The sequence below is a fragment of the Thalassophryne amazonica genome, chromosome 7 (assembly GCF_902500255.1).
Source record: "Thalassophryne amazonica chromosome 7, fThaAma1.1, whole genome shotgun sequence".
Classification (NCBI taxonomy): Eukaryota; Metazoa; Chordata; class Actinopteri; order Batrachoidiformes; family Batrachoididae; genus Thalassophryne; species Thalassophryne amazonica.
The window spans coordinates 765,436-791,221 of record NC_047109.1 but is presented as its reverse complement, the minus strand read 5'-3'; the positions used below and the strand labels follow the sequence as shown (position 1 = coordinate 791,221).

The following is a 25,786-nucleotide window of genomic DNA, read 5'->3' as shown; positions in this document are numbered from 1 at the left end:
AACAGTAATTCAGAATTTGTCAGTGCAGTTCTCTTTATTTCCAAAATAACTTTTCAGTACTCAATATTAAATCAATATTGAGTTATTTTAATATTTTTTTAATGTTTTGAAAACACCTGCAAATAAATAATTTTACATGAACAATGGCACCAAACATAATAAGGAATAAATATGAAATTTTAAATAAATACCACCACCTGTCAGAATGGGCGGCGCCCCGACACCAGGAGTGGGTGGACCCACAATACAAACTCCCAAACCAGGCCTTGTGGTACAAGTAGTCTTAGAGTTTATTTTAGGCAGACGTTCGGTACACAAGTTGTCAGAAAACAGAGCAGAGGTACAAGCAGGGTGAGGCAAAAACGCAGTCATCGCCAGGCAGGGGTCTGAGGCACAAGCATATGGGCTGAGGCAAAAAGGCACGGTCAAGAAACACAGAGCAAAGAACTGGTATACGGCAAGACTAATCAGGACTGAGACCAAGAAGGCTGGAGAGTGTGCTGGAAGCGACAACAATCTGGCGAGGGACTGTGAGGGTGTAAATGAAGGTGGACTAATGAGGGACAGGTGGTGTTAATGAGGTGCATGTGTGGAAAAATCTGGAAAGGGGCGTGGCTAGTGAACAAAGAATAAACACTGTGCAAGATGGTGAGGAAGAGAGTGCACAAAGAGGAGTGATGTAATAGACAAAGATTTGTGAACTGCTGTCAAGAGCGTGAGTAAATAAAAACAAAGCGGACTGGGACAAAGCGTGAGAGGAGGACACAGAGCTGGTGCAGTGACATGACAACACAGACAGAGATACAAGAGGGATGAAAACATAGAGCAGGTGCAGGGCGTGGAGTGAAACAGAACTCAGAGGAAGTGAGGAAAACCAGGGAACTATGTACAGAACATAATATGACTGGAAGCAGGCAAGAACATGAGAACTGATCGGAAACATAAATACAAGAGCAGAACTAGACTAGGAAAACAAGGTGATGAATGAACTATAAGAAAAAAAACAAACTACATGAAAACAGAAAGCAAAACACCAGTATAAAGCATAAGAGATAACACAAACAAGAAAAGCAAAATAAGTGATAAATAAAACTCTAATTCAACATAAAATGTTGAATTTAATTGATAAAGTTAAGGTAACTTTTTCCACATAACATCGTCAATTACATGCAAAACAATATTGTAGTTGAAATTAATTAAATCAAATGAAACATTATTACTTAAATCCCAATATTGTTTTGCACTTAATAGACAAAGTTATGTGGATAAAGTTACGTTCACTTTATCAATTAAATTGTACATTTTATTTCTTAGAGTGAATGATTAATAATGTAAATACAATCTGGCAGAACAAAGACGGAACTAGACAAACAAGTGAAGAATTAATGAAAGCACAACTGGCTGCAGAAACTAGAACAAAAGTAATATAACAAAAAGAACAAAGTGATAAGAAAAACATAGAATAAATTGTGATGAAAATAAATATTAATAAATCAAAGCAGAAAAGAACAAGAGAAAGGGGGGAACCATACGCCGTGACCGGGCCACATGCCTGACACCACCATTATTTAAAAAAAACTGATTTGTGCAGCCACAGTTGACTGAACATTGAACTGAACTTTGTAAACACAGAACAAAGTATTCAAGTATTTAGCCTTGTAAACATACATGTAAGTGATCATGTGCAAATTTCTTCAGTCAGTCATATGCATGATGTATATGATGTACAATACATTATGTATATATTATTAATCTCAACCTCGGACATCTGTCCAGAATGTGGTGGAGAGTCCAGCAGGTGCGGTGTTGACGGGGTAGCAAAGGGGAGAAGTCGGTGCTTTTAAGTGCTGGATGTCCACGACAGGGAGAAGAACAGGTGAACGCGCGCCCAAGACGAGCAGCTGCAGGCGATCTTGTTAATCCCAGTGGGATACCTGGCCGCGCGGCCAGATGTGTAATCTTATGCATAATCCAGCGCATAAAGTCTCCAAAATTAATTCTTATGAGAAAAAGAACAGAGTTGCAGGTCTGTCCTCGCAAAGACAGGAGCAGGAGTCAGATTTAGTCCCCGTGGGGCAGAGTCAGGGCAGCGCTGTTGGAGGTGAGCTCACTGATGGAGGAAACTGTGAGCTGCAGAGGGGAGTTCTGGGGGCGCAGCGCAATGGAACACAAGGCAGCATGCCAGTCATGACTGCACATCAAGGTCAAGGTTACTTTATTTGTACCAAAAGGTAAATTTGGTTTGGCAGTGAGTCACTCCATTCATAACAATCACATAACACATAAATACTGATTAAAAAATACCATAAATATAATAAAAATAAAAAATAAAAATATAAAAATACAATGAGCAGTGCAAGTACAGGCCAATAGCATGGCACCCAGAAGAAAGTCACAATGCGTGTGCCATCTCAATGCAAAATAGCAGATAAATTAATTAAATATACATTCAAAGTCATCTGTTAAGAACACTAATAGCAGCAGGAATAAAAGTGCTCTTGTAGCGCTTAGTTCTGCAGAAAGGAGCTTTATACCTCCGTCCTGAAGGGAGCAGTTCAATCTGATCAAAAAGAGGATGTGAGGCGTCCTTTAGAACTGCCTCAACCAATCTCTGGACCTGCCTCATGTACAGAGAGGCTGGATACAGCTGAGACTCTCCTCCAATGATTTTGCTCGCCCATTTTACAATCTGATTCAGACTGTTTTTGTTTTTAACTGACAAATTTCCAAACCATGACACCAAACAAAAAGATAAAACAGATTCGATATAACAACGATAAAACATAGTTAACAGTGATTTGTCAATGTGAAAGGATGCCAGTTTTCTAAGACAGAACAAGCGCTGGTGACCTTTTTTACACACCACTTCACAATTTGACTCAAAAGTGAGTTTGTCATCAATAACAGTACCCAGATATTTATAGGTGCTCACAGTTTCTACAGCCTGACCTTTTAGGAGAGTTACTCCATGTTTGTGGGAAGCCCTTCCTAAAGTCAATGACCATATCTTTAGTCTTCAATACATTCATCTGTAGGAAAGACTTCTCACACCAATCCAAGAAATCATCAACCACAGGACCGTGGCCAACCTCATTGTCCTGTAGCAGCTGACAATAACAGTGTCATCTGCATACGTAAGAATAGTCCTCCTATCCCCCTCCAACTTCTACAGAGATTAGTGTATAAAATATACAAAAGTGGAGAGATAGCACTACCTTGTGGTGTCCCGGTGGAGGACTGGGTCTGATCAGACAAGACCCCATTTACTCTAACTTTTTGTGTCCTGTTAGTGAGGAAGCTCAGAATCCAGCCCACAAGATTACAACTTAGATTAAAATGTTCTAAAAGTCTTGAACTAAAATGTGGGGCTGAATTGTGTTAAAAGCAGAAGAAAAGTCAATGAATAAAAGTCTGGCATGTACACCTTTCCCTTCAAGGTGTCTGAAAAGTAAGTTCATTAAAGTGACTGTGGCATCCTCGACCCCTCTATTTGGCCTATAGGCAAATTGCATAGGGTCCAAGTTGACACCTACTTGATTAATAATTTCAGTTCTCACCAATTTCAAAGGTTCTTTCAAAGGTTCAAAGGTTTTCATGACAATGGACGTCAAAGCTATAGGCCTAAAGTCATTTAGAACCTTTGGAGTACAATTTTTGGTGGCAGGGACAACAACAGCATCTTTCCACACATTTGGCAGTTTGCATTTCCAGAGACATATTAAAAATAAATTGGAAAAGAAGACTCAGCTCTTTAGTACAGTTTTTTAAGAGGCGACTGCAAACATTATCAGGGCCCTGACTTTTTGGTTTGAGGGCACAAAAAGATTTTTCTACCTCTTTTTGAGAAATAAAAAAGTGCTGACTGTCTTTCACTTTATGCTTTATTTCCTTAATCTCTGAACTGTGATCTGAGATATCAAACCTTGTGTAAAAAGTATTCAGAGCATTTGCAAATTCAACATCTGTCTGAAAGTTCTTCAGCAAGGTGATGGATCTGGACTTGGGCTCCTGAAGCCCAGCTATCGTTTTCATACACGAGCAAGCAGATCCAAGATTTTTATTTGCCATCTTTTCCTCTATTTTCCCTGCATAATTTCTCTTGGCCTTTTCCAGCACCATTTTCACTTCTTTAGTAGCATTGCGTAATTCCATGACTGACCCAGATCTATGAGCCTCTCTCTTAGATTGTAAACTGATTCTCACAGACTTTGTGACCCAGGGTTTGTTGTTAGGATATATTTTCACTTTTTTAGAAGGAATCAACATATCCCTACAATACACCACATAAGAACAGATCACATCAGCCAGTTCATCCAGGTTATCACCACATGCTTCTTTAAATATGTCCCAATCAGTACATTCATAGCACTCCTGAAGGCAAAGCACTGCATCACTGTTCCAGTCCTTAATTTCTCTAGTGGAGACCTTCTCCCTCTTAAGCAGAGACTTATAGTAGGGCAGCATGTCATCCACAATGGCTCTTGTGGATGACACGGACTAACAGTGTCTGACAGCTGCACTCTGCACCTGATTTTCCGGACTTCCCGCAATCCACACCCTCTGGTTACCGCCTGGCTGCTGCAGTTCTCTGTGCACTCTCCAAACACAGCATGATGACATCACCTCCAAAATGTTTGAAGGGGGAAAAATGCAATCCCATCTTTTTAATTACTTTTTTAAAACATCCGAAGTGAAAGCAGTTTCCCTTAACATGGGGAAAAACACGAAAGTCTCTTTGGTTTCTGCAAAGAGAGAGAGAGAGAGAGAGAGAGACAGAGAGAGGGAAAGAAGTCCAAGGTAGAAGAGGTGCAACGATCAAAGATCACCACTTTGGGAGGAATAAAAGTTAAACAGGCACACTGGAAAATGTGTTTACCCCAAATCACAAAATCACACTGACAAATCGAATCCAGATTCCAGAAAAAAAAAAAAAAAAAACCCTCTACTGCTCTGTTTCATTCCCAGGAGAGGACAGAGACAGGCATGCATTTATGGCACTGTTATCCACTGATTTTTTGGGTGCCCCCCCCCAAGGACTCGTTGCCCTATGTGTAGTGCGTCATGAGTGTGCGTGGAATGGCAGCACTGAAAACAAATATGCAACCCCAGACAGGCATGTGAGAGACAAATAAACAAAAATGGTTAAAATGGCCGGGGATCAAGAGGGTTGTGGTTGGGGGGAAGCTGCAGCGTTTTAGCAATGCTAATGCTCCCCAGAACCATTTTCTGCAGTGAATTTACAAGAAGAGATAGGAAGGCTGTCAGGTTTCGGTCCTGTTTGTGTTCCTGTTTTTATTTTTCCCCTTTTCTTTTCTTTCCATTTGCCCCATTCTTGATTTGTTAGTTGTTTTTATTTTTGTCACTTGATTATTCTCATTCTAGTTCGTTTCTGATTATTCCTGTTTATGTATTAGTCTTTGGTTCCCGGTTTTGGTTCTTTAATGTGTAGTAGAGAAGCTTGAATCTTCGACTGGATTGGGTTGCCTGACGTGAGGACGTTTCGCTTCAAATTGCAGAAGCTTCCTCAGCTAAAATTCTTGCTCTGGTGGTCTGACTTCTGTCTGACCCTTGTTGATAAGAACAAACAGAAGCCACAAAAGCTGGAGTTTTAAACCTAACCAGACGCCTCCTACTGAGAGGCAGACTGCTATTGGCTAGTGACTAAACAATTGCTTTAATTAGCACCTATGGTGCTCTAGTTGGCACCCTCCTAATGACAGAGTAGCTGTCCCTCCTAACGATGGGACTAACACCTTTAATGTGTTTTCGGTTCAGTCATTTATTGCTTTTCTTTCTTTCTTGAGTCTCTAGTTCCGTTCTTGGTTATCCTTCATTTTTTTTGTCATCCATGTATTTCTTATCTTCGGTAGCTATTCTGTATTCCCTGGTTTTGCTTCTTATTTATCTTCAGTGTCTCTTGGTCTGGTTGTGCGCTGTATTCCTGGGTTTTAGTTCCAGTAATCATTTATGGTATGTTTAGTTATTCATTGCATTATTCTGTAGTCACCTGTTGTGTTTTGCTCATCTTTTATCCTCTGTTCAACTTATAGGTTGTTTGTCATGGTGATTGTATTCACGTTGTGTATCACTCAGTATATTTCCCGATGTAATATGATCAGTTGTTTTCTTGTTTTCTGTTTTTTAGACTAGTCACATTATTTCTTGTTTGGCCCCTTTTGTTTTGCTCACATTAATTATTGTCTGCCTTAAACATGTCACATTTTTCCACCATCCAGTCATGTCACGTTGAGTTGTCTGCTCCTCATGCACATTCTGCTGTGCTCGAACAGTTTGAGCCCATTTCTTTTGCATCTCTCGCTGATGTTGTAAAACACATAAAACCTACAAGTTGTCCTTCAGATGTTGTTCCAGCTAAGGTGCTGAAGGAGGTTTTTAATACTGTTGGGGCGGGTCTCCTAACTTTTATCAATGCTTGTCTTAGATCAGGGTCTGTTCCAGCTGCTTTTAAACATGCTGTGGTTCGACCTCTTCTTAAAAAACCTCACCTGGACTCGTCAGTTTTATCTAATTTTAGACCTGTGTCTCATCTGCCATTTCTATCTAAGGTTTTAGAAAAGGTTGTCTTCTTACAGTTACAATCATTTTTAGAAGACAAGCTCATCCTTGAAAAATTCCAATCTGGGTTTAGATCGCGACACAGCACTGAGTCAGCACTTTTAAAAGTTCATAATGATATTACTTTGTCGGTGGATGCAGGGAATCCTGCTGTGCTGGTTCTGTTGGACCTCACAGCAGCCTTTGATACTGTGGATCACACAGTACTTGTTTCCCGGTTAGAACATTTTATTGGCATTCATGGTACTGCACTTAAGTGGTTTAGATCATATTTGGCTGAAAGGAGCTTTTCTGTCATGATTGGGGACCTCTCTTCATCAACTGCTCATCTGTGTTGTGGAGTGCCGCAGGGTTCTGTTCTTGGGCTGATTCTATTTTCTTTGTACATTCTGCCATTGGGGTCAATTATAACCCAGTACAACCTGTCCTTTCATTGTTATGCAGATGATCTGCAAATCTATCTGCCTGTGAGGACTAATGGGAGTGATGCTTTGTCATCATTATTTAATTATATTTGTGATGTAAAGCAGTTGCTGTCCCAAAACTTACTTTACCTGAATGATGGTAAAACTGAGATCATGGTGTTTGAGCGCACTGGCATACCAAATGTGGTAACACCAAATTTTGGTGCTTTGGCTAACTATGTAAAACCAGCTGTCATGAATTTGGGAGTGATATTTGACAGCTGTTTGAGGTTTGATCAACAGATAAACTCTGTTGTCAAGTTAGTTTTTTCCAACTTCGCCTTTTGGCTAAAATAAAGCACTTTCTCACTAGACGTGATCTTGAGACAGCCATTCATGCTTTCATCAGCTCCAGACTTGATTATTGTAATGCACTTTATTCGGGCATTAATCAGTCGTCTCTTGCACATCTCCAATTGGTGCAGAATGCTGCTGCTTGTCTTTTAACAAACACTTTTAGACGTGAGCATATTACGCCCATCCTGTACTCACTCCACTGGCTTCCAGTTCATTTTAGAATTGATTTTAAGATTTTAGTGTTTGTTTTTAAAGCTGTTTATGGCCTTGCACCTCCCTACTTGTCTGAAATTTTAACTTTGCGCACCTACAGTAGGACATTAAGGGCATCTGGCCAGCTTTACTTACTTAGATGTTCCAAGGTCAAGATATAAACGCTGGGGTGATCATGCTTTCGCGGTAGTTGGCCCCAGACTGTGGAACGAGCTACCTCTTGAGTTACGTACTATTCCTGACCGAGCACTTTTTAAATCTAAGTTAAAGACTTATTTATTTAAACTGGCTTTTAACACTTAGTGGGGAGGTGGCATGTTCTGTTTATGTGCTGTTTTAAAATTTTATTCTATATGTGTTTTATTTTTGTGAATTTGTGTTTTTAATGTTAAGCACTTTGGACACCAGTTGGTGCTGTAAAGCGCTTTATAAATAAATGTTGATTGATTGATTGAGTCACTTAGTTCTCTTGGTTCTGTCTGCTTTGTGTTTTCCTTCCCTCATACTCTTGCACCTGTTCCTCATCTGTCCTCCACGCCCTCTGTCCAGAAACTCCTCCCCACATGTGGAGCTTGTTTTCCAATCACTTTCTGTTATATTTAAGTCCATTGTGTTCACCTCATCACTGCTCGTTCGCTGTACTTCTTTGTCCCAGCTCTGTTTTTTGCCTTTTGCCTGATTGCCAGCCTGTTTTTGACCCTGCCTCCTTTTTTGGGCTTAGTCTTTGTCTCGCCCTCTGATCTCTGTGACGCCGTGTTTCTGTGAACTTTGCTCATTGTTTGACCATGCCCCAGCCTGTTCTTCTGTACCTTGGCCACGGTGACTGCCTAACTGTGTACCGTACCTCAATCTGTGACATTTTTTTAGATAAAGCCTTTTTACTCTAACACCTGTGTCTATGAGTCCTGCATTAGTGCCCAGCCACCCAGTGTCTGCAGGCGTGACAGAGGCAGCTGTTTATCCAACTCTTTATAAGCTGGACAAAATCTATCTGTCGAGTGAGTCTTCTCCAAAGCTGAAGAGAAGGAACAGACACCAACATACGAGCTTGACGTATGAGCTCGTAACACCAATGAAATGCTCTTGTTTTTAAATAAGAACCTGTGAAGTCCCCAAATCCCCTTCATTTTGTGCAACTATGGTCATGGCAGTCCCTAGTTGCACAAGCATTTCACAATTTATATTTCTATTACAAACAGTATTTTATGATGGCACAATTACATTCTATCACAAGTATATTATTACTGTCTTTAAATTAAAATATAGTCAAAAATTTCAAGATGCACATAGAACCTTTATTATTTATCATGCATAATGGTGCCTGACTGTTTTATTGTTCCATGCAAGTGCTATGTTAAACATTGGTCAGCAGATGTCACCAAATTTAATTATATAAAATGCTTCAAAACACTGAGCCATTTCAACACAATTGCTTCATATTGATTCAGTGGTTCAAAATGCTTCAGTTTCTCCATCACTAATAATTAGCAATAAAATGCATCAGTGACCAGTTATCATTTTTGCATGTGCACAGATAGACATACAATCATGAATACTTGGTAACCAGGACATTAAATAATGTGTGACATGTCCTTTAAACACTAACTTACTGAAGAAAGAAGCAGAACAACTCGCCAACAACTCGCCTGGATCTCACACAACGTCCAGTCCGACAGTTACCTGATACTTGCTTTTCTGTCAGTGTTCCTGGCAGATCCCCAGTCAGTTTTGTTGCTTTCTATTGTCTTTCCACAGACTTGGCTCTTTTTTTTGGGGGGGGGGGGGCAATTACAAAGCAAGGTTTTGGTTGTTAATTTATTTTACCATGTTACAGCAATTCACACCCATTTACAGTAGCACTGTATAAACATATGATTGTTGTAAATTGTTTTTATGACATCTAATGTGTGCTTTCAAAACAGAATGAATTATAACTCACGCAAAACACTTTGGCAGAAATTTAAAAATGCGTAAACACGCAAGAATTTGCAGTTCTCACATGCTGACCAGAAGATGACACAGACTCTGTGCATATGTCTGACATGTCGGCAAATGACTTTGGACATTTCTGTGCATCACAAAACAATCCCATAAAACCCATTCGCCTGTGAAGAAACATTTTAACAACAGTTAAAACAAATTTTGGAACAAATTTTAGCATTTCAAAAAACTGCAGACTTTGAAATTCTTAGAATTATCTCAGGTAACTTTTATTTCAAACTCTGAAGAATCTGGGCCAAAGTCAGTGGAACAAAAACCTTGTTACATGAATCTGTAAACCGGTGCAGAGATGTGAATGAGCACCAACTGGCTGCCAAAAGCTGAAGCCAGAAATATGGTAGAGGTCGACTAAATTTAGATATTTCAATCTTAAAAACCAGCAAACTGAGCGACAGCTTCTTTTATTCCAGACAACAGATAACACAAGTTAAAAGCCAATTATACTCAACAAAAATATAAATGCAACACCTTTGGTTTTGCTCCCATTTTGTATGAGATGAATTCAAAGATCTAAAACTTTTTCCACATACACAATATCACCATTTCCCTCAAATATTGTTCACAAACCAGTCTAAATCTGTGATAGTGAGCACTTCTCCTTTGCTGAGATAATCCATCCCACCTCACAGGTGTGCCATATCAAGATGCTGATTAGACACCATGATTAGTGCACAGGTGTGCCTTAGACTGCCCACAATAAAAGGCCACTCTGAAAGGTGCAGTTTTATCACACAGCACAATGCCACAGATGTCGCAAGATTTGAGGGAGCGTGCAATTGGCATGCTGACAGCAGGAATGTCAACCAGAGCTGTTGCTCGTGTATTGAATGTTCATTTCTCTACCATAAGCCGTCTCCAAAGGTGTTTCAGAGAATTTGGCAGTACATCCAACCAGCCTCACAACCGCAGACCACGTGTAACCACACCAGCCCAGGACCTCCACATCCAGCATGTTCACCTCCAAGATCATCTGAGACCAGCCACTCAGACAGCTGCTGGAACAATCGGTTTGCATAACCAAAGAATTTCTGCACAAACTGTCAGAAACCGTCTCAGGGAAGCTCATCTGCATGCTCGTCGTCCTCATCGGGGTCTCAACCTGACTCCAGTTCGTCGTCGTAACCGACTTGAGTGGGCTAATGCTCACATTCGCTGGCGTTTGGCACGTTGGAGAGGTGTTCTCTTCACGGATGATGCAAAGGAGATGTGTTGCACTGCATGAGGCAAATGGTGGTCACACCAGATACTGACTGGTATCCCCCCCCCATGAAACAAAACTGCACCTTTCAGAGTGGCCTTTTATTGTGGGCAGTCTAAGGCACACCCGTGCACTAATCATGGTGTCTAATCAGCATCTTGATATGGCACACCTGTGAGGTGGGATGGATTATCTCAGCAAAGGAGAAGTGCTCACTATCACAGATTTAGACTGGTTTGTGAACAAAATTTGAGGGAAATGGTGATATTGTGTATGTGGAAAAAGTTTTAGATCTTTGAGTTCATCTCATACAAAATGGGAGCAAAACCAAAAGTGTTGCGTTTATATTTTTGTTGAGTATATATACAATGTCTATTAGAAAAGTATCCGACCTTATTATTTTTTTCAAAAACCATATGGATTTGAATCACGTGTGATTACATCAGATATGCTTGAACCCTCGTGGGCATGCGAGAGTTTTTTCACGCCTGTCGGTTACGTCATTCGCCTGTGGGCAGTCTTTGAGTGAGGAGTCGCCCACCCTCTCATCGATTTTTTTCATTGTTTAGGAATGGCTCAGAGACTGCTGCTTTGTTTGATCAAAATTTTTTCAAAGCTGTAAGGCAAAACTGAGTGGACACCATTCAATAAATTCAGCTGATGAGAGATTTTGGTCTGGTAGTGTCGCTTTAAGGACGGCCCACGGCGCCTGACGGTGATCTGCGCTTCGAGGCAAGCATGATTGGTGGAATCGCACGTCATTCAAATCCATATAGTTAAAAAAAAAAAAGGGTCAGTTTATTGTCTAATAGACCTCGTATATATATATATATTTAAGGTTATCAATCAATCAATTCAATCAATCAATTTTTTATATAGCGCCAAATCACAACAAACAGTTGCCCCAAGGCGCTTTATATTGTAAGGCAAGGCCATACAATAATTATGTAAAACCCCAACGGTCAAAACGACCCCCTGTGAGCAAGCACTTGGCTACAGTGGGAAGGAAAAACTCCCTTTTAACAGGAAGAAACCTCCAGCAGAACCAGGCTCAGGGAGGGGCAGTCTTCTGCTGGGACTGGTTGGGGCTGAGGGAGAGAACCAGGAAAAAGACATGCTGTGGAGGGGAGCAGAGATCAATCACTAATGATTAAATGCAGAGTGGTGCATACAGAGCAAAAAGAGAAAGAAACAGTGCATCATGGGAACCCCCCAGCAGTCTACGTCTATAGCAGCATAACTAAGGGATGGTTCAGGGTCACCTGATCCAGCCCTAACTATAAGCTTTAGCAAAAAGGAAAGTTTTAAGCCTAATCTTAAAAGTAGAGAGGGTGTCTGTCTCCCTGATCTGAATTGGGAGCTGGTTCCACAGGAGAGGAGCCTGAAAGCTGAAGGCTCTGCCTCCCATTCTACTCTTACAAACCCTAGGAACTACAAGTAAGCCTGCAGTCTGAGAGCGAAGCGCTCTATTGGGGTGATATGGTACTACGAGGTCCCTAAGATAAGATGGGACCTGATTATTCAAAACCTTATAAGTAAGAAGAAGAATTTTAAATTCTATTCTAGAATTAACAGGAAGCCAATGAAGAGAGGCCAATATGGGTGAGATATGCTCTCTCCTTCTAGTCCCCGTCAGTACTCTAGCTGCAGCATTTTGAATTAACTGAAGGCTTTTTAGGGAACTTTTAGGACAACCTGATAATAATGAATTACAATAGTCCAGCCTAGAGGAAATAAATGCATGAATTAGTTTTTCAGCATCACTCTGAGACAAGACCTTTCTGATTTTAGAGATATTGCATAAATGCAAAAAAGCAGTCCTACATATTTGTTTAATATGCGCTTTGAATGACATATCCTGATCAAAAATGACTCCAAGATTTCTCACAGTATTACTAGAGGTCAGGGTAATGCCATCCAAAGTAAGGATCTGGTTAGACACCATGTTTCTAAGATTTGTGGGGCCAAGTACAATAACTTCAGTTTTATCTGAGTTTAAAAGCAGGAAATTAGAGGTCATCCATGTCTTTATGTCTGTAAGACAATCCTGCAGTTTAGCTAATTGGTGTGTGTCCTCTGGCTTCATGGATAGATAAAGCTGGGTATCATCTGCGTAACATTGAAAATTTAAGCAATACCGTCTAATAATACTGCCTAAGGGAAGCATGTATAAAGTGAATAAAATTGGTCCTAGCACAGAACCTTGTGGAACTCCATAATTAACTTTAGTCTGTGAAGAAGATTCCCCATTTACATGAACAAATTGTAATCTATTAGACAAATATGATTCAAACCACCGCAGCGCAGTGCCTTTAATACCTATGGCATGCTCTAATCTCTGTAATAAAATTTTATGGTCAACAGTATCAAAAGCAGCACTGAGGTCTAACAGAACAAGCACAGAGATGAGTCCACTGTCCGAGGCCATAAGAAGATCATTTGTAACCTTCACTAATGCTGTTTCTGTACTATGATGAATTCTAAAACCTGACTGAAACTCTTCAAATAGACCATTCCTCTGCAGATGATCAGTTAGCTGTTTTACAACTACCCTTTCAAGAATTTTTGAGAGAAAAGGAAGGTTGGAGATTGGCCTATAATTAGCTAAGATAGCTGGGTCAAGTGATGGCTTTTTAAGTAATGGTTTAATTACTGCCACCTTAAAAGCCTGTGGTACATAGCCAACTAACAAAGATAGATTGATCATATTTAAGATCGAAGCATTAAATAATGGTAGGGCTTCCTTAAGCAGCCTGGTAGGAATGGGGTCTAATAAACATGTTGATGGTTTGGATGAAGTAACTAATGAAAATAACTCAGAACAATCGGAGAGAAAGAGTCTAACCAAATACCGGCATCACTGAAAGCAGCCAAAGATAACGATACGTCTTTGGGATGGTTATGAGTAATTTTTTCTCTAATAGTTAAAATTTTGTTAGCAAAGAAAGTCATGAAGTCATTACTAGTTAAAGTTAATGGAATACTCAGCTCAATAGAGCTCTGACTCTTTGTCAGCCTGGCTACAGTGCTGAAAAGAAACCTGGGGTTCTTATTTTCTTCAATTAGTGATGAGTAGAAAGATGTCCTAGCTTTACAGAGGGCTTTTTTATAGAGCAACAGACTCTTTTTCCAGGCTAAGTGAAGATCTTCTAAATTAGTGAGACGCCATTTCCTCTCCAACTTACGGGTTATCTGCTTTAAGCTACGAGTTTGCGAGTTATACCACGGAGTCAGACACTTCTGATTTAAAGCTCTCTTTTTCAGAGGAGCTACAGCATCCAAAGTTGTCTTCAATGAGGATGTAAAACTATTGACGAGATACTCTATCTCCCTTACAGAGTTTAGGTAGCTACTCTGCACTGTGTTGGTATATGGCATTAGAGAACATAAAGAAGGAATCATATCCTTAAACCTAGTTACAGCGCTTTCTGAAAGACTTCTAGTGTAATGAAACTTATTCCCTACTGCTGGGTAGTCCATCAGAGTAAATGTAAATGTTATTAAGAAATGATCAGACAGAAGGGAGTTTTCAGGGAATACTGTTAAGTCTTCTATTTCCATACCATAAGTCAGAACAAGATCTAAGATATGATTAAAGTGGTGGGTGGACTCATTTACTTTTTGAGCAAAGCCAATAGAGTCTAATAATAGATTAAATGCAGTGTTGAGGCTGTCATTCTCAGCATCTGTGTGGATGTTAAAATCGCCCACTATAATTATCTTATCTGAGCTAAGCACTAAGTCAGACAAAAGGTCTGAAAATTCACAGAGAAACTCACAGTAACGACCAGGTGGACGATAGATAATAACAAATAAAACTGGTTTTTGGGACTTCCAATTTGGATGGACAAGACTAAGAGACAAGCTTTCAAATGAATTAAAGCTCTGTCTGGGTTTTTGATTAATTAATAAGCTGGAATGGAAGATTGCTGCTAATCCTCCGCCCCGGCCCGTGCTACGAGCATTCTGACAGTTAGTGTGACTCGGGGGTGTTGACTCATTTAAACTAACATATTCATCCTGCTGTAACCAGGTTTCTGTTAGGCAGAATAAATCAATATGTTGATCAATTATTATATCATTTACCAACAGGGACTTAGAAGAGAGAGACCTAATGTTTAATAGACCACATTTAACTGTTTTAGTCTGTGGTGCAGTTGAAGGTGTTATATTATTTTTTCTTTTTGAATTTTTATGCTTAAATAGATTTTTGCTGGTTATTGGTAGTCTGGGAGCAGGCACCGTCTCTACGGGGATGGGGTAATGAGGGGATGGCAGGGGGAGAGAAGTTGCAGAGAGGTGTGTAAGACTACAACTCTGCTTCCTGGTCCCAACCCTGGATAGCCACGGTTTGGAGGATTTAAGAAAATTGGCCAGATTTCTAGAAATGAGAGCTGCTCCATCCAAAGTGGGATGGATGCCGTCTCTCCTAACAAGACCAGGTTTTCCCCAGAAGCTTTGCCAATTATCTATGAAGCCCACCTTATTTTTTGGACACCACTCAGACAGCCAGCAATTCAAGGAGAACATGCGGCTAAACATGTCACTCCCGGTCCGATTGGGGAGGGGCCCAGAGAAAACTACAGAGTCCGACATTGTTTTTGCAAAGTTACACACCGATTTAATGTTAATTTTAGTGACCTCCGATTGGCGTAACCGGGTGTCATTACTGCCGACGTGAATTACAATCTTACCAAATTTACGCTTAGCCTTAGCCAGCAGTTTCAAATTTCCTTCAATGTTGCCTGCTCTGGCCCCCGGAAGACAATTGACTATGGTTGCTGGTGTCGCTAACTTCACATTTCTCAAAACAGAGTCGCCAATAACCAGAGTTTGATCCTCGGCGGGTGTGTCGTCGAGTGGGGAAAAACGGTTAGAGATGTGAACGGGTTGGCGGTGTACACGGGGCTTCTGTTTAGGGCTACGCTTCCTCCTCACAGTCACCCAGTCAGCCTGCTTTCCCGGCTGCTCGGGATCTGCCAGGGGGGAACTAACGGCGGCTAAGCTACCTTGGTCCGCACTGACTACAGGGGCCTGGCTAGCTGTAGAATTTTCCACGGTGCGGAGCCGAGTCTCCAATTCGCCCAGCCTGGCCTCCAAAGCTACGAATAAGCTACACTTATTACAAGTACCGTTACTGCTAAAGGAGGCCGAGGAATAACTAAACATTTCACACCCAGAGCAGAAAAGTGCGGGAGAGACAGGAGAAGCCGCCATGCTAAATCGGCTAAGAGCTAGTAGCTACGCTAAGCTAGCGGATTCCTAAAAACACGCAAAGTGAATAATGTGTAAATAATTTAGAGGTGATTCAGCAGAAGGAGTGCTTTAGTTAAGACATGTGAAGATTACACTGTGAAACAAATCGTAATCTAGATAACTAGATCAATCTAACTGCGCAGATTAAACAGCTAACAGATACAGAAAAACACCGCTGTGCTCCGGAACAGGAAGTGATACAATACCGCAGTGAGAGCCAACCACCAGACCACTGGGACACACATGAATGAATATTGACAGAACAGCCTCAAAATTGAGATTCAAATCAATGATTTTGATCACAAAAGTAAGAGAACTATTTACAGAACAAGTTTTTTAGGAACTCAGAACATGAATATTCTTAAGTGTATGAATGAATAACAGAACAGCCTCAGAATTGAGATTCAGTGTAGTAGGAAATTATGAACTACTAAATATGCATGAAGAAGAGTCGTCATGCTCAACACATCTTTTTATTCTATTTTATTTTATTTTTAATTTATGATCAAACTGTGATTTTTTTTTTCAATTATTTATTTATTTTTCCTACCTAAAGTTCTTGGCATTTTTCCCCCACACAAAGTTAAATAATGTTGATTAAGGTGTGTGTGTGTGTGTGTGTGTGTGTGAGTGGGAGAGAGAGAAGTTGTTCTAAGACTGTTTATTATTTCAGAGTGGCTATACGCCCAACCGTTGGGTCAATAAATTAAATTCACAAGCATATACGCCCAACCACAACTGACCAATGAGTGCGCTTGTAAGCTCACTTCCGGTTTCAACGTGGGAAGGAAAAAAGGTGGATATTTTCTCGCCCGCTGCAGGAGGGTTCGCAGCCCACGGAGGAGCTGTGATCTAAAGCGGTTCTGTTTGGCTCATCACACCCAGGGAACAGTGTCAAACTAACACCATCTTACAGCCAACAAGCAGCATTTTGTTCAAAAAGTGTTTCGTCGTTAACAGGCTTCCATTCAAAATGCTTATGAAGTTTGTCTGTTTTCATCCATTGCGGTGTTTTCGCAGTAATTAAAGTCGACGCCATTAAATGTGTCAAACATACGCCGAAATAGAGCCTTAAAAAGTGGTGTACGAAACGTACTTTAGATGTACAAAACGTGTCAAATACACGATCATGGTTGGGACATTATATTATTACATTACATTATATTTATCTGCCCAACTGTTGTGCATGTAACATTCAATGTATGACTTATCTGCCCAGCGGTTGGGTGAATAAGGTAAGACATTATATTTATCTGCCCAACGGTTGGGCGTATAGCCTTTGCCTTATTTTTTAATGGTCTGTGTGAACTTGATTCATGCAAACATCCAGTGATGGCAAACAGGGAAATAATGTCAGCCTTGTTCACTGTATTCTTCTCAAAAGCCCCACGTTCAATCCGAGCAAAGTTTTTCAACTGACTACATATCACCAGCAAAACTAAGAGCAAACAAATGGTTAAAAAAAGTCGAAGCACTGACGGACGCAACACGAGCTGTTTTCAGCTCGGTCTTGTCAAAAGCACCAAGTACGCAGTGGCGGGCACAGCTAACCAAAACGTTAGCTTCGATAACAGCTAATCAGCTAACTGAAAAGTTATCTTTTATAACGCTAAACCGATAAACCACCCAAAGATTTAATGGAAGCTACAGCTAACTGATAACTTTCATTATTATCACTTTACCGGGGCGTTGCTAGGCCGGTATCATAGATTTGCGTTGACGGTATCTGGCTATACCCGCCCGCTGTGCATAAACAAATGACGTCATAGCACGCAGCCCAAGAACTGTCCACAGAGGAAAAAAAACCAAACTGTCCACAGAGGAAAAGATGAAAAGGCGAGAAGTGTGTTTTGGTCCCAATATGGATATTCTGGATGATTTTGTCATGGATAGTACGACAATGAACAGCAGCTAAAGCTAAAGCAGCCAGCTTGATGAGGACGCACTACTGAATTTGAACAGCAGCGCGCGCGCCAGGCGACAAGGCAGAAGTTAAGTGAGCCAACTTTTTATGTACGCGTTACGTGTTGTGTATCTCAGTAAAAAGTGATAATAATGCAAATAACATGCTGTTGTCATGCGGTATGCATTTTACTGAGTCCATCCATCCATCCCGTCACCCACAATGACAGCTATTCGCCCTCGTCTAACTCAGGCAAATAGCTGTCATTTTGGGTGACTGGGCATGGACGTCGGGCCTCTTAAAAATGCATACTGCCCTCCAAAAGCATGTTATTGTATTCATATTGCTTCCACTACACTAACAAGCTGATTTTGAGTTTTAACACCACAATCACTTCAGGTAGCATCAAAGGCGACCAAAGACCCAAACATTGAGTCAGCACTTCTGTCTTTATACATCCTGCCCCCTGCTGGAAGCTCCTGTTTACTACATAACTTACAGCAGAGAAGCAGTAGAGAGGAGAAGCAAAGCTCCACTCTACACCCACAAAAACAATCATTAGTCCTTAATCAAATACAGCCATGTCGCTGTGTGGCAGAGGTCTTGCAAAATAAAGCAGTTTTGAGTCATGGTTTTGATTTAAAAATCAAATTATTCTGGATAGAATAACTCTATTAATGTCAATTCTGTCATTTGTCCAAAGTTAAAATATAACACATATCTTTTCAATTTAAATAATGCACTAATTCTGAAGTTTTGTAACAAACACATGCAGATGCGAAAGGGATTATGGATAAATGAGCCTCCGCTAACACTGATTGCTTGATTCATTCATTCTGTGTAAAAACCAACATGTTAATGTGAGGTGTGTGTGTTGGTATTTACATATACATGTGCTTTTCTAAAATATGCCTTTTTTTATTTGTTAAAAAAAGCCATTTGCAAAAAGCCAAGTTTTGATTTGATAACCGTCTGATATAACCGGAGTCAAAATAAATAGAACACTGCCATCTACTGGCGTCCAGACACTCATACTGCCATGAACACTACTGGCCAGTAGATGCCAGTAGAGACCATGAAAATTTGCCAAAACAAAATTCCAGATAATCTGTGTCTGCTACATTTATGATGCGTGGAATTTAATAAACGCAAACTGAATTTCAGACATCTCATATATATTACTCTGGAACAAAGACGACAGACAGTGTTTGACATAAGCAGGACTGTCAAGGGGTGGTGACCAGGAGCTAAGCAGATTTAGGACCCCAGAAGCAAGCAGACTGACTCAGCAGAATGTGTGTCAAAAAATCCAGATGATTTATTACAGCTCAAAGTGAAAACTACCAAAACCATGCAGACAACTTGGTGAGGGACCCAGGATACCAAAAACTAACAAAAATGCAATTCTCAACAGAAGAAACAAACAGAACACAGCACTCACAAACCAGACTGGAAAGAAATGGCAGCCCGCTCGAACCCTCAAACAGTAAGACTATGGACTCACAAGGAAAGACAAACAAGGCGTGGTTTAAATGAGCAAACTCAAGAAAAGCAGGTACAAATAATCAAAGCCAGTCAAGACGTGAAAAACTTCAAACGAACACGAGGGCGGTAAACCAGGGGATCCTCCAGATTAAATAACATAAGAGCAGAACCCATAACCAACTAAGCATTTAAGAGAAAACAAACATTTAACATAGAATAACCAAAGACACTAGAAAGAAACCACAATGCTTAAACATAGACCATCAAAGAAAACAAGAGGCATAAATCAGGACCCAAACATCATATGCGAGTTCAAAGACCAAACTCTACCAAACAATAAAAGCACCACTAAAGGCATGTCAAACATAATACAGAAAACAAGAGACACTCAACATATTATAATCAAAGGAAACAGAGACACAAGATGCATAATAAAACAACCAGACATGCAACACTGATAAACCGGAATCTGAGAACTATGAATATTGCTTCAGAACAGACATGGTGGAACTGCTTCTTAAAGTGTAACTCCACAAAATGCAAATGTTACACAACAGTCACGAGAACTTGGCAATACTATTATAAACTGTTCCAACAGTACAACAAGGCAAAACAAAATCCAGACATTAGTTTTCACTATACAGACAGACACGAGTGGTACAGAGACCGTCCCTTTAAATGATGAGGTAAACACACTCACACCGAACCGGGGCACAGCACCACACACACATACAGACCAAACTCAAACATAGCCTGGACATGGAAGGGCAAACATGAGCAAAACTGGGATTTTGTGCTGTAACAACAGCACAAAATCCCAGTTTACTTTAAACTGGTTAACACCTTGAGACAGATATTAGTTCACCATAAGGACAGGATCCCTAGTTACAAACAGAGCAATGTAGTGTATTCTATCAGATGTCAGGAAAACTGTAATGAACACTACATAAGTGAGACTAAGCAACCTTTACACAAAAGGCTATACCAGCACCACAGAGAGGGCACCAGTGGACCTCAGTCTGCAGTTCATCTCCACCTGAAAGACACTAACCACACGTTTGAGGACAAGGAGGTTAAAATCCTAGCCAGAGAGAAGAAATGGTTTGAGAGAGGTGTCAAGGAAGCATTCTTTGTAAAACAATTGAAACCCAGCCTTAACCAGGGAGGGGGTCTCAGACACGCCTTGTCCCCTGTTTACAATGGGGTACTCAGGTCAAAGCAGTTTCAGTCTTTTGTTCATGGTAATGAGTCATTCACGTCATCAGGAGAGTCGTCAAGGGAGCCACCAGGAGAGACTTCCATCCCATCATTAGGAGGGACAGCTGCCCTGTCATTAGGAGGGTGCTAACTAGAGCACAGTAGGTGCTAATTAGAGCTAGTGTTTAGTCACTAGCCTGTAGCAGTCGACCTCTCGGTAGGAGGGGTCTGGTTAGGTTAAAAACTCCAGCTTTTGTTGGCTTCTGTTTTATTCTTCTCTACAAGAGTCAAGACGGAAGTCAGACTACCAGAGCAAGAATTTTAGCTGAGGAAGCTTCTGCGATTTGAAGCAAAACGTCCTCACGTCAAGCAACCCAGTCCAGTCGAAGATTCAAGCTTCTCTACTGTGGAAACCACCTGGACAACTGAGAGCCTACACAGAAACATTTATACAAAGCGTTTAATGCTGTTGTCCATGTGGAGCCTGATCAGAGCATCTCAAATGTATTTCTTCTGTCATGAATGTACTGAGATTACCCATAATGCACTGGGCACAGCATTACTTTAAAACTAAAACATATATCTGATATTTTCACTTTATGAAACTTCAGACATGACGTTAATTTAAATAACTTGTCCAAAATTTGTTTGGTTAAAATTTTAACCATAAGTTAAAACTGTATGCCTCTGGATGACTTGAGTGATATTGCCAGTGTATCAGTATGGAGTCAAAAGAAATGATCTTTTTTTCTTTTCTGTGGCCAGTTCTCCTTTGCCTGCAGAGGACAGAGCGGTTTCTTCTGGAACCAGCATTCCTCTGGTTCCAGAGGATAGAACTGCACATCTACTATAAAACATTTAAGAGGTAGGTGCTCAACTGATTTTAGACTTCATAGATGTTTATAACTGTTAAGCTGTGTTTACCACACCTGCAAAAATATGTTAGCAGTCTAAAATTTATCAGAAGATTAGTCTGCTGATGGTTTTCAAAGTTCTCTGAAAAGCTAATCAGATAATGAAAACATCAGCTTCGATAATTAGTGGTTAGCGGAACTCTGCCCACCACTGCACGTATGTCACGAAACAAGTTCACCAAGTAACTTTAAATATCATACCAACCAAAATAGAGGCAAACTGAAGAAAACCTAAGTAGTACTGAGAGAGCAGCATGAGGTAGACTCCAGCCAAGCACAGAGAGAGAGATCAGTCCCTGTCTGTCTGTGTGGGAGAGTGAGATCTGGGTGCAGAGACATGTCTGTGTAGGGAGGGGTGGTGCTGTGTGTGACTGGCCAATCACACAGCGTGAAGACAGTCAGTTACCCAATCAGGATTTTCCTTCAGCACGAGCACAGATATTGACAAGTTGTACTCGTATCATGCTCGTGCTCGTCAAAAATGCTTTATCTCAACCCTATCACCAACCCTGTTCCTGGAGAGGCCCTGCCCTGTATAGAACAGGGAGAATTAGAAAACATGGGAACAAGGAACAAGGTTGGTGACCCCTGGCTTAAACAGTGGTTCACCCCTCTGAGTCTGGTTTGCTTTATGTTTCTTCCTCAGTATCATCAGAGGGAGTTTTCCTTATCACTGTTGCCTGTGTGCTTGCTGTAGAGCAGAGGTCTCAAACCAGTTCCAGAAAGGGCCGAGAGGGTGCAGGCTTTCTGTGCAACCACCCACTCCAGCAGGTGATTTTACTGATTAACTGATTTCACCTGCTCAAAGTGATGTTAATCAGTGAAATCACCTGCTGGAGTGGGTGGTTGCACAGAAAGCCTGCACCCTCTCGGCCCTTTCTAGAACCGGTTTGAGACCTCTGCTCTAGAGGTTGGTAATGTTACACCTTACTTGTGTAAAGCGCCTTGAGGTAGCTTTGTTGTGATTTGGCACAATGTAAAATGAATTAAAATAAATTGAAACTGAAATTTTCCTGGTGGTCCCTGACAGTTTCGCATCACTTAATTTTTCTGTTACTGAACAGAACACAGACTCACCTTCACAATGGCTGTGGACTCGGTGCTGAACTTGTTCTTGAAGGAGTTCAGCAGTGCTGTGTTGAAGTAAGTCGGTTCTGACAACCGCAGGGTCTTAACTTTTTCAACCACATCCTTGTTGTAACCTTCAAACTTGAAGTTGTACAGAGTGCGTCCATCACGGTTCACCACTAGGAAAGCGATGTTAGGTTTCACGGGGGCGGGGCCAGTGCAGCACAGTCCGTACACTGTGGAAACATACTGAACAATGTCCGGCAGGAGGACCTTAAGCTTGGTGTGGCCGCTGCCCAGAGTCTCATCAGGAGCTCCGGTTCTTCGAGAAATATCAAATCCCATAGCAATATCAATGGTACAGGCTGCAACAGAGAAAAATATAACTGAAGTCTCAACGTAGAAACATGAAATATTCTTTTTATATGTAACATGCCCGCTGTCCCCGATGGTGTTACACTGCTGAATATGAGGATGCTTCCAATGATGTTAGGATGTAGCAATCAGAGGTCACAAAAATGGACATAGAGAGGACTTGTGACCTCACCAGAAAGATGTCTCAGTATCGAGTAATCTCTGGTCCCCTCTCGGGGAAATGACAAGGCATTTATCAAGGTGATATCTTTGAATGGCTGGGGCAGTTTTGCAGAGAGCAAGGCTTTATTCATAACTAGCCTTCCTTGTGGCATTGCTGTGGCTTGCTGATGCCGGATGGCCTTCACTCAACTAGGGAAGGCGCCGCCATCTTAAATCTGGGTTTAGCTTACTGACTCTTGGGGGTCTAAAATATAACTCGTTTGGACATTTGACTCTGCTCTGCTCAGGATGCCACATATAGCCAAGGCCAGACGAATAACAAACATGTTACTTTGTCAACGTATATAGGCTCCCGAGCCCATATTCTGAATTCTTAAATGAATTTGGTGAGTTTATCTCTAATTTGCCAACAAATGCTGATAACATTTTGATTGTTGGTGACTTCAACATTCATGTAAACAAGCCTTCTGGTTCCCTCTACAAATCATTCATAGACATTATAGATGTATTAGGATTCTAGCAATGCATTCAGGGTTCGACTCACATTCATGAAAACACACTGGATCTGGTCCTTGCTCATGGTATTACTGTCTCAACTATTGCTATTATGTCTCTTGCTTTGGTGGTTTCACATCACTTACTTATTAATTTTACAGTCTCATTGCCTTGTCCACTGAGATGAGAACCTTATTTATCATCAGTGCAACATATCAACTCCTCAACTACAAAGCCAGACTGCCTGATATCTTGATATGATCGCTCCACCTACACTAAAAGCATGTGCACCCAAAACATAATCTCCTTGGTTCAGTGGTCATTTATATATAGAGGTCAGAGAGAAAATGGCATGGCGTAGCATGGCGTGATGCTATTTTGGATGCTATTTTGGATGATAAGCATGCATTACTAGCTACAAAATGAGCCTACTACTCAGATTTGATTAACAAAAACAAGAATAATTCAAAGTTGTTCAACACGGTGGCAACACTTATTCATGGACAACCACCTGTAAGCTCCTCTCCATTTACTGCTAAAGATTTCTTATAATACTTTGACATGAAAACAGATGACATTAGGTCAAATATGTCCCAGCATGCCTTAGTCTCACCACTGCACCCTGTTATTGGTGTGGGTGCCATCACTGATACACCACCTAGATTTACTGAATTTGATGTTATTTCAATGGGTGTGCTGATGAAACTTGTAACTTCTGCGAAATGCACAACATGTCTTTTCAACCATATAAAACTGTTTAAAGATCTGTCGCCTGCACGTGTGGCTACTCTACTGGAAATTATTAACCAACCAACTAACCTCAGAATCTGTTCCTAAATGGTTGAAATCCACAGTGATTAAACCACTCATTCATCTTCAACTGCTTACGCCAATCAAGGGTCGCTGGGGGGCTGTTTCCAAAAGCTGTTCTGATGCCGTACGAATATGTAGATTGCAGTGGGTTTGCATTCAGACTGCACACTGACTGCTGTTTGATGGGTATCCCACCTGGACAGTGCCACAAATGTTTTGGAATTTTTGGGGGGTTGAGTATGGGCCCGTCCATGTCGACTGCTTTGAGACTGTTGTTGTCAGACCACACCTCGACACTTCTCAGATGTGGGGCGATTTGTCATTCAGATGCCCTTCAGCCTCATTCGTGCTATGTGTGATGGGGTCTAAATTAAAACCATAACTTACCTGTTGTTGTTTCAGATGAGATGATTTCTTGATTAACATTATAATGAACCTTGGACATTTATTTTTAAATAAATAAAACAACATGAAAAGCAATGTGTACATTTTTAAGTCTAGCAGATTCATTCATTCAAATGAAGTGTGCAGCCAGTACACTCTTGAGTGATGGTCCCAAGCCTAGATAAATGAGGAGGGTTGCGTCAGGAAAGGTATCCGGCAGAAAACAAGCCAACCCAACCATGCAGACTAAGAAGCAAATTTCTATACCGGATCAGTCAAGGCCCAGGTTAACAACAGCCTTCATCGGTGCTGTGGGCCAACAGGGTGCTGGTAGAAATTGTGCGACTGCTGGGTGAAGAAGAAGAAAAAGAGAACATATCCACAGACAATCGGAAAGAGGAAAAGTAGAAGGGTGGAAGTGAGAGTTGGGACTTTGAATGTTGGCAGTATGATTGATAAAGGGAGAGAGGTGGCTGATATGATGGAGAGGATAGAGCAGGGGTGGCCAAGTTCGGTCCTCGAGAGCCACATTCCTGACACTCTTAGTTGTCTCCCTGCTCCAACACACCTGAGTCCAATGAAAAGCTCATTAAAAGTCTGCTAACGAGTCTTTCATTGGATTCAGGTGTGTTGGAGCAGGGAGACAACTAAGAGTGTCAGGAATGTGGCTCTCGAGAACCTAACTTGGCCACCCCTGGGATAGAGGTAGACATATTGTGTGTGCAAGAGACCAAGTGGAAGGGAGGTAAGAGCAGGAGCGTAGGAGGTGGGTTTAAGGTGTTGTATCACGGTGAGGATAGGAAGAGAAATGGTGCTGGGGTCATTAGGAAGAGTATGTTAAGAGTGTGTTGGAGGTTAAGCGAGTATCTGACAGGGTGATGAGTGTGAAGTTGGAAATTGAAGGGGTGATGATGAATATCATCAGTGCATATGCCAAACAGTTAGCTTGAGAGATGAAGGAAAAAGAAGATTTCTGGACTGAGAC

General features: G+C 41.1%; 1 protein-coding gene and 1 long non-coding RNA gene across 2 annotated transcripts in view; one reads left to right on the top strand and one right to left on the bottom strand.

Moving 5' to 3' along the window:
* Positions 1-25,786, bottom strand: part of LOC117513538 (collagen alpha-6(VI) chain-like) — a 276,666-nt gene that overhangs the window by 164,298 nt on the left and 86,582 nt on the right. The window contains 1 exon segment of the mRNA XM_034173701.1: positions 22,582-22,937. Coding sequence (XP_034029592.1) covers positions 22,582-22,937 — 356 coding nt within the window.
* Positions 105-25,607, top strand: LOC117513540. Its single transcript, XR_004561627.1, has 3 exons — positions 105-538; positions 12,733-12,742; positions 25,597-25,607. It is a non-coding gene; the product is annotated as an uncharacterized LOC117513540 (long non-coding RNA).